This window comes from Crocodylus porosus, unplaced genomic scaffold (genome assembly GCF_001723895.1).
Source record: "Crocodylus porosus isolate Cpor-Errol unplaced genomic scaffold, CroPor_comp1, whole genome shotgun sequence".
Classification (NCBI taxonomy): Eukaryota; Metazoa; Chordata; order Crocodylia; family Crocodylidae; genus Crocodylus; species Crocodylus porosus.
Genome location: NW_017728947.1, coordinates 49,307,934 through 49,317,276, shown reverse-complemented (window position 1 = coordinate 49,317,276; position 9,343 = coordinate 49,307,934). Strand labels below are relative to the sequence as shown.

Sequence of the window (9,343 nt, the reverse complement as noted above, 5' to 3'; positions counted from 1 at the left end):
GTCCAGGTGCCCTGTGTATGGCTTCATGAGCCATGGAAGGAGTGGGTAGGCTGGGTCACCAATGATCAGTGGGGGGATGGTCACTCCATTGATTTCAATGCTGGAAGCGCCATGGGCAAATGCTCCCCGCCTCATCAGCGGAACAAGGCTGGAGTTGCGGAAGACCCTGGCATCATGCACCTTGCCAGCACATCCAGTAGTGACGTGTGTGAATCTCCCACGATGGTCCACAACACCCTGCAGCACTATGGAGAAATAGCCCTTTTTGTTTATGTACTCCGAGCTACGGTGGGGAGGACAGAGGATTGGGATGTGTGTGCCATCAATTGCACCAATACAATTTGGGAAACCCATATAGGCAAATCCATCAATGACCTCCTGGGGGTCAGATAGTCTGAGGAAGCGTGGGCCTAGCACTTTCTTGATGGCTGCACATACCTCCCGAACGGCAGAGCCAGCGGTGGATTTGCCCACACCAAACTGGTTGGATACAGATCGGTGGCAATTGGGGTTTGCCAGTTTCCAAATAGCGATGGCCACCCGCTTCTCCACGGTCAGGGGCAGTCGCATATTGGTGGTCCGCCTCCACAGCTCTGGGGTCAACTCCATACAGATCTCCAAGAATGTGGCCTTCGTCATCCGGAAGTTCTCAAGCCAGTGCCGGTCATCCCATGTCTGCAGCACGACCCTCTCCCACCAGTCCCCACTTTTCTCCCGTACCCAGAACTGCCGGTAGACAGTCTGGAGGTGGTCCCAAAGCAGGCCATCCTGATTCGTGTCCCGGATGTCCTCATCCTCTGGTAGCTCACAGTCACCAGCTGACAGGAGGCCACACAGCTCTACCCTGTGCCTTGTGAGGGCTTCAACTGCTGTCGCCTCCCGGGAGCAGGTCCGGAAGAACAGCTCGCACAGCTGGGCCGTCAGGCTAGTGAGGGTCACTAGGAGGTGGCGGACACGGCGCTGTGAGGCCAGGAACAGTGCCATCACCTGGCGGCGCTGCCCATTCAGCGCCTGCACTAGCTCCAGCCGGGACGCGTCCATGGTGGGCAGTATCCCGCTGCTGGCACTGTCAGGGCCAACCAGGCTGTAGGTGGTCACTCAGCAAATTACCAGGGGCAGGCTGGGGTCACACCAGGTAGCAGTTGCAGTCTGGGTCTTCAGGCCAAGGGTTGAGGCAGCATCGTGGCTGGGGAGGAAGGTAGATCAGAGCCAGGAAGTCCAAACAGAGCAAGGAAAGGGACCGAGGTGATGCTGGGATCAGGCAGGAGCAAACAGGAGCAGGGCTGGAGCAAGGCAGAGGTCCAAGGAGCACACACGTGAGCGACGGTGCCGAGACAAGTCCCACAGGAAGCAGGAGGCGTCTTACAGCCCTCCTGTCAGGGCCCAGGAGCCTCCGGTTTCCTCCTGGTCACCTGCCTCTTCCTTAATGGCCTCATGGGAGAAACCAGGCTAAGCTGAGACTGGTGTCTGAGCCGCAGAGTGGTGGTGCCGAGGTCCCAGCCTCCATCTGCTGGCCTGGCCGCCCTGGGCCCCAATCCCTGTCACCCTAACGGGTGCCCGTGGCCTAGTCGTCCTGCTGGGCTTGTGGCAGCATGTGGGCAAGCTGGTGGCTCCTGGGAGCTCAGCCCTGCGGGCCAGGCCGCGATGCCCAAGTGAGGCCCGGGAGGGGAGACCTAGGGGGCCTTGCCCCCCTTCTCTGCCCTGCAGGGGTGCAGTCAGGGCCCCCCAGGGGAGCAGCAGGCAGGGGCCCCGGGGCAGGGGCTGCCCGTGTGCCTGCTCCTGGCCCGGGACAGTTTTACCCCGAAACAAGCTCCCCCGCTCGCTACCCCGCTTCACGGGCTCGTCTGTCCGCAGCACATCAGGTGACTCCTCCAGCCCCCACCCCCTCCCCTCCGTGGCGGGCCCGCTCTAGCCCTCCCCTCGCTGGTGCAGCGACGCTCTACCTCACTTCCGGCTCTCCACGGCTCTCCCCAGTGAGGGCGGCTCCCTGCGCTTGGCGGAAGCGCAGCGGCCTCATGGCGGCGGTGGATATCCGAGGTGGGGCCCGGGGCTGGGTGCGGCCGCGGCGGGCGGTGGCCTGGGGAGCGGGGGCTTCACGACCCCCTGGGACTGCTCACCCAGGGGGTGGGGGCCTCTGTCCTTGGAGGTGTTTAAGACCCGGGCAGACAAAGCCACGGCCGGAGTGATCTGGTTGGGGCTAGTCCTGCTGTGGGCAGGGGGTCCGACCGGTCCAGTGGTTCTCAACCTGTTTTGTACCCATTGTGGGACCCGTTTGTAAACATGGATGGCCAGCCCTCATCACTCCCGCCTCAGTGCCCCCAGCCTCCCGGATGGAGCTCTGCGAGCCTGCAAGGGAAATGCCGCCCGTCTTCCCTTTAAAGGAGAATCCATTTTTAAAGTTTGTTCACGACTCTTTCGTATATTGCGACCCACTTTTGGGTCATGACCCATGGGTTGAGAGAGGCTGGAGTAGGTGCTTCTCTATTGATTTTGTGCCTGAAGAATCCCAGTTCCCTCGGTCTCTCCTCACAAATCCTATTCCCAAGCCCTCAAACCATTTCCATTGCCCTCCGCTGGCCCCTCTCTCCAATTTGTCCTCATCCTTTCTGTAGTGGGGGACCCAAAGTCAGACACAGGACTCCAGAGGTAGCCTCCCCAGTGCCAAGTATGTGACACAAGAAGAGATTTTTAGGGCATCCTGGTGGTAGACATGGTCTGATCTGAGATTAACACTGCAACATGAGTTATTTGAAGGAAGAGATCCTAAGTGTCATGCGTTGGCTCACAGAGGATGTCCCTTGTGCAAGTTGCCACTGGAAAGGAGATGGAGTGGGGACTTGGAGAGATGCAGACGCACAGGTGATTTGAGGAACATGTTGGTGAGGTCATGGCAGGACAGACTAAGAGCTAGTGGCAGCTAAAAATGGGAGGCAAAATTGTGATGAGCTATGAAGGTTAGGGCCAGAAGTTTGTTGAGGCAGTGGAAGAGTTGAGCTAGTGAAATGATGGTTGGGGATGGCAACACCAAAATAGTGGATCAGAGATAAAAGATCTTTAGCAATAGTTTCTGTGGATCTGAGTAAGGCAACGTGGGTGTTTGGGAAGATAGGCAAAAGCAGAGAGCCCCAAGATAGAAGGGTAATTCTGGGAGTAGAGAGAGAAGGTGGGATATTGATAATATTTTAGAAAGAGAAGTAGCAAGACTTGGATAAGCTCTGCAGAGGTGTAGCACTGCACAACAGTTGCAAGGCACAGAGGTAGAGGTAACTTATGGTTGCTGCAACTATTGCCAGGTAGCTGCCCTAGCAGCCACTCCTCCTCTCCCTGCCTCTCACAAGTTGGTGCCTGCGTTGGCTGCCCCAGCCCTGCTGCCCTCATTATACCACAGAAGCTCTGAAAAGTGGGGTTGAGAGACACTACAGGTTGTAGAGCTAAGTGACTGGGAGGACTCTGGTGCCGGTGATAGAGCAAGTGACATGGAGGGAAGGTTTGGGAACGGAGACCGCTTAGGCTGTTCCACTGCACTTCCACCCCCACCCAGCCCTGGGATTTTTTGAGCTTCCTGTTTTGCTTTGAACTTTAGTGCATTTCATTGTGCCATTTGTGTCTCCCGTTAGACTTTGATGGAGGCAATTGATAGCTAAGTTCATTCCTCAAACTCCATTTAAATGCATTGAGCAAGATTGTCCTTTTAGAAGGGCAAAATAGTACATGATTTGACATACAGACTAAATGAAGATGCTTCTTTCTGAATAGGTGCAACTAATATACTTAGGTAGGGTAGTGATGCACCTCAGAATGAAAGACGGAAGTTTTTGAGTAAAACTGATGCGAGCTTTTGCTGATGAAAGCTTATGCATCTCTGATTCAATTAGTCTATGAGGTGCACCTTGCCTGACTTCAGATTAACATCCTTACTACCTCTTTCTAATTATATTGGTATTTTGGTGATCTTTTTTGTGCTCCCTCTTTTTTTTCTGGAGGATGGCTGACAAAGTAGGCTACTGCCTATGAAAGCTTATGCATTTCTGAATGAATTAGTCAATAAGGTGCCATCCTGCCCTGCCTCTTGTAGATTAAGAGATTTTTAAAAAGGAGAAACGTTCGTATTTCTTGAAATATGGATATTGTTTGCCTTTTTTTCAGTTCGTAGTCAAAAGAGACTGACAGCTCTGAGATTGACACTGTAACGTGAATTATTTACAGGTGTATTTCTGTTGCATTACTTATGGTTTGCTGTGCACCTGAGTTTACTTTCTTTTAGGTATAGTTAATAATGTGCTCATTATGTATTCAGTCCCCAATTGTGGATAATTCTGCATTCCTTGCGCATTTGAAGCTTCCATAGAAGTCAAAACATATTTTAGTGGAATGACTGTAGTATGAGTCTGGAATGTGCAAATAATGCAGGAGCAGGCCTGTGGTGTTCATCTTACAAGGTGGTTTCAGCCGTGCTCACAGTTTTCATTCACTTTTCCACCCTGTCCCCTCTGGAAAAATGGATGCCTTATTATTTTATTTCCTTCTTTCCCAGGTCTTGAGAATTTCATTCATTGCCAGTGTGGCTTCAAGTAGTTGGGAACTTCTAGATGCTTTACATTTTGCATAGCAATGGAAAACTACTAAACATTAGCAAATCATGATTTGAATTCAGATTTTGTTTATGCCACATTTTTTTGTCTTGCATTTAACTGGTTGCTTATGTATGTAGACCACACAATAGCTGCTGTGCTGCTGCACTCTACAGTCATTGCCATGTGGTGGGAAAATGCAGGGATTTCAGCATTTCTATTGTGACATACCTAGGATATTAGCAATTTGTCTCATAGAGTTCCTTTCACTTAAATAACTTGCTGTGCTTTGTGTAACCAGTGAAGACTTAAAAGTTGTAGATAGATCACTGTTTTACCCACTTAACTGTGGAGATGCTAAAACCTTGCAGCAAGTCGGGGCAGAGCCAGGTTTAAAATCTCTTATTCTATAATTGCTGGGAACATATACATCAATGTCTGTATTGCTCTAGTAATTATAATAATGTTAAAGGGAAGAGAAGAGTAGGGCACCCTAAATTGTGCTACTGCAAGCAGAATATGAAGGCTTTTGGAATTGATGCAGACCTTTGGGAGGCCTTAGCAGGAGACAGGACAGTGTGGCACTCCCTTCTCAATCATGGAGTCCAACATCACGGTGAGAAATGGTCACTCACATTACAACAGAAATGTGACCAGTTGGTACAGTCACCCCTAATGTCATGTACAACCTGTGACCACTGTAGCAGGACCAGCAAGTCTAGCATTGGTCTTTGCAGCCATAAGAGAAGATGCACCACCAATCAGAAGAATAACTGCAATATCCACCATTACTCATTGATGAACAGATGTCATATAGATAAATATTAAGGACTCCCATTCTGACTGTACTGCAGTCATTATTTTGCCGTTGGTTTCAGTGCAGGCAAGATCTTGTCCTGACTAATTGATTCCTGCAAACTTTCACCTATCGTCAGTGACATGATTTCCTCCTGGAATCCATTTTCGCAAGATATACGTGTATGCCTAAGTCTGGCCACGTTTATAAAACATGGCATCTTGTCTCCCAGGCTTTTCAATGACTGGCTCTAACTTTAGACAATCTGTTTACTTAGATTCAAACAGAGAGAGGTGCTTTGTCCACCTCTCTTCCACTAACAAATGCTACAGCTTATATTTTAGTCCATGCATGATGTAACCTGCTAGTACTGTTTTTCTCTACTAACGTTCCTGAGAACTAAAGGTATCTGTGTGATTACTGTATCTTCATGTATTAGCTGAAGATGAAAGAAATAGAAAATATTATGTGGAGTGAAACATTTCTAAATAGGGAAACATTTACAGAATATACTTATGAGATATGCTAGTAAGAGAGCTGCTTGGAAAAATGCTTGGGAGAGGGTGGCAGAGGAGGTTGGTCAAAATTCTGAATATAGTGATATGCATACATTGTCTTTTGAAAATGTGTGTGTGGAGGGGTGCCAAGTTCTACTGAGTAGGTCCTTTCAGGAATCTGTAATTGTTCTGCCCTTCTTCCCAGATAACCTCCTAGGGATTTCTTGGGTTGACAGTTCCTGGATTCCAATATTAAACAATGGAAGCGTGTTGGACTACTTCTCGGAGCGGAGTAATCCATTCTATGACCGGACATGTAACAATGAAGTAGTCAAAATGCAACGGCTGACATTGGAGCACTTGAAGTAAGCTTCTGTAAAGAGTGGTGAAGTGGTGGAGAAGTTGAACTGTATTTTCTCTCCTTTCTGGTTGAGCTTTGTCCTGTACTTTTTTGGATGCTGGTGGTATCCTGGTGAAACTCCTGGGAAACATGGCAGCTATGTGCAAAGGGGTCTTGGCGCATCCATATTGGGAGATGTGAAAAAGTCTGTTTGCTGGAAAGCTATTTTTTTTTTCTCCTAGGAAATTGACAAGGATGTCCAGGAACAAAGATATAGCCGTGTTTTGCAATTGGATGTTATATTTTTTGTAAGATAAATAGAATCTAAGTTAGCTACTTCAAGCTTGTCTATAGAAATATAAATAAGTATGTATATGCTATATATCACTTAATGTGGTAGTTCCCACTAACCTGAATTAGGCATCATTATTAGAATAGCTCTTCACATGGCTGCTATAACTTTTTTTGAATTCAGGCCACAAAGGAGATGAGCTGCATAGGCAACTAGTCACAAGTGGCTATTTATCAACATTGTGCAATTTTCTTGCTTTGGGAGAGAGCCCAGGCAGAAGTAGCTGGTATGAAGCTGCAGGCACAAGTGAAGTTCTTTGACCGCTGTTTGTGGATCAAAAAATGGAACAGCAGGGATCACGCAGATTAGGCAAGATGCTCATTGGCAAAGTGATGTTCATTTACTGTGATTGGGAAGGAGCTTTTGTGTATCCCCTTGCACACATTCTGGTCAGTACCATTGGTCCTTGGCTCCCAAATGTAAGCATCATCTGTAGCTAGCTATAGTTTCCATTTGTTTATTCTTCTGTTAACCAGTTTGCCAAGAGATTGAGCTCAGGATTTCTTAACATTCTTTGAGCCCAAAGCTAGGTTTTGATGTTTAGCCTGGAAAGATTTAATGGCATGAAAGATCTCATAGCCCGTCACAGTTTCCAGGCCTTGTAACATCTCAGTGAGTTTTCACATCCTATATATTCACTCTCAGATGACTAAATATATTTATTCTGGTCACTTGCCTTTCAGTCAGATGATTGGAGTGGAGTATATCCTCCTTCATGCTCAAGAGCCCATTCTCTTCATTATTCGAAAGCAGCAAAGACAGTCTCCTACACAAGGTAAGGTTGCTCACAGTTTCTGTCTGATTACAGTTAGTCTTTTTTGGTTATATTTCTGCTCTGTATGTGTGTTCATATTATTCCCCTCATCTTAAATATCTTTAAATCTAGCTTTTTATTTGAGAGAGAGTATTATACATCTAATGCTGTTTAAAAATACTCTGTCAGCGCAACTCAAATTTAATGTTGCCCCAGAGGTGGGGTGGTCTGCACTCTGATACTAGCTTGGGATTGCCCTCTTGTGGCAAAATGCTTATAATGCAGAGAGAAGGTGCTGCTTTGCAGTATATTTTCCTGTGGGCAGCTGGTACTTATTAGTATGCGCTATGCTCTATTCCTGTGCTATGCTATGCTATACATAAGACTCTTGGTTTAAATAGCTAAACATAAGGCTTATTTTGTGCTTGCATGAGGTTGACTAGTACAAATTGAATTTAATGGTAATCATTTCTGAGTGGTTACCATGCTGTCTGGAAACCCTTGCTTTCCATGGATTAGAGTGAGGGGAACATTTGTAATGCTAGTTGCATAATTGCGTTTTTATTCTGCAGGTTTACCACCTTGAACTGTGATCTGTCAGACTGAACATGCTAAGTAGGGCCATATAAACATGGGAGTAGGAAACTTTCCAGGAAAAAACAGGTTACTACAGATTTGAGTGTTGGTGATGTAGCAAGTGACAGAGTTCAACTTGAGTCAGTACTGAACCAGCACTGCATTGCGATGTTAGATGGCATTGAGGTATTGGAGATTGTGTAGATATAAAAACTAACCTTTCAGGTTATTAAAGAATCCCATGGCATCCTAAGCAAGAGGAAAGAATTTACCTGCACCTTGCCAAAGGTCCACGTGAAATAACTGCATTCCCCTCTCTACCCCCACCCCCGGCCCCAGTCACATAGAGTTGGATTTTGTATTTCTTGTTCTAAATTTGCTTGTAGTAATCTTCTGATAGTTAACTGCAGGGTGAACTGTGTTCTGCATTTACTATACATAATCTGTAAATCACTCTGGGATCATTTAGAATACATGTTTTGGGAATGAAATATACAGGCAAGGTAAAAAGCCTTGGCCGCCCAGGGGTGGGGAGTGGAATGATGCATGTCGCTCGGGCATCTCATCAGTTTCTTCAGATGAATGCTTTTGCCCCATTTTCTGAGACCTCTACAGCTCCTCCTCCTTCATTTGAAGAAACCAACAAGATGACAGGGACAGGTGTTTAAAATGCTCCTATCCCAGCAAAAACCAGATGTATGGTTACGTTAGAACCTCTACTGTGTCTCAAGGCAGCTTGTTCCAGTGCTTTACCTCCCTCACACTGAGACGTTTCTTCCTAATCCAATCTAATTTTCATTTGTTTCAACTTCAGATCCTTCCTACTTATCCTATCCCCTGTGTATCTTCCCATGGAGAATAGTCAGGCACCCTTCTCTTTCTATATGGTATCACATTCCCTCTCAGTTTTATCTTCTCCAGACTAAATGACTAGTTCTTTCTAACTTTCTTTGTAAAACATGTTTCCTGGACATGTATCCATTATCCTAGTTGGGACTGCAGTGGTTCGTGTCTGTACCAGCACTGTCAGTCTCAATGCATGTGATGACTTTCATCTCCCAGGTAAGTCTAGACTCTCCAAACTAGCTCTGGGGGATTAATTACCAATAAAAAGGAATAAAATGCATCTGTTCCAGAGCAAGCAGAAATTAGACTCCTCCCTTTGCTACAATTTAGCTGATTCTTGGGCCACAGAGTTGTTTTCACTTATGACCTGAAAAGGAAACTTTGCAGAGTGTTTCTGTCAGACAGATCTGTGAATAAAAATCAAGGGAGTAGCTTTAGAGACTTATAGCTGCAACCTTGTCCTTCGTGGCTTTAAAAGTTTAATTACTCCTTATTAGAACAGCACTAAGCTGGCTGGGAAACTGGCTCCGTGGTCGGACCCAGAGGGTTGTAATCGATGGCAGTCACTCGTCGTGGTGCCCTGTGACCAGTGGGGTCCCTCAAGGCTCTGT

At 47.0% G+C, this 9,343-nt stretch overlaps 1 protein-coding gene across 1 annotated transcript in view; it reads left to right on the top strand.

Annotated features, from left to right (window-relative positions):
• Positions 1-1,933: 1,933 nt before the first annotated feature.
• MED6 (mediator complex subunit 6) overlaps positions 1,934-9,343 on the top strand; it is a 26,419-nt gene continuing 19,009 nt past the window's right edge. Inside the window, exons 1-3 of the mRNA XM_019551353.1 lie at positions 1,934-2,037; positions 6,070-6,229; positions 7,240-7,331. Of these exons, the coding sequence (XP_019406898.1) occupies positions 2,016-2,037; positions 6,070-6,229; positions 7,240-7,331 (274 nt within the window). The 5' untranslated portion in view covers positions 1,934-2,015. The remainder of the gene's footprint in view (positions 2,038-6,069; positions 6,230-7,239; positions 7,332-9,343) is intronic.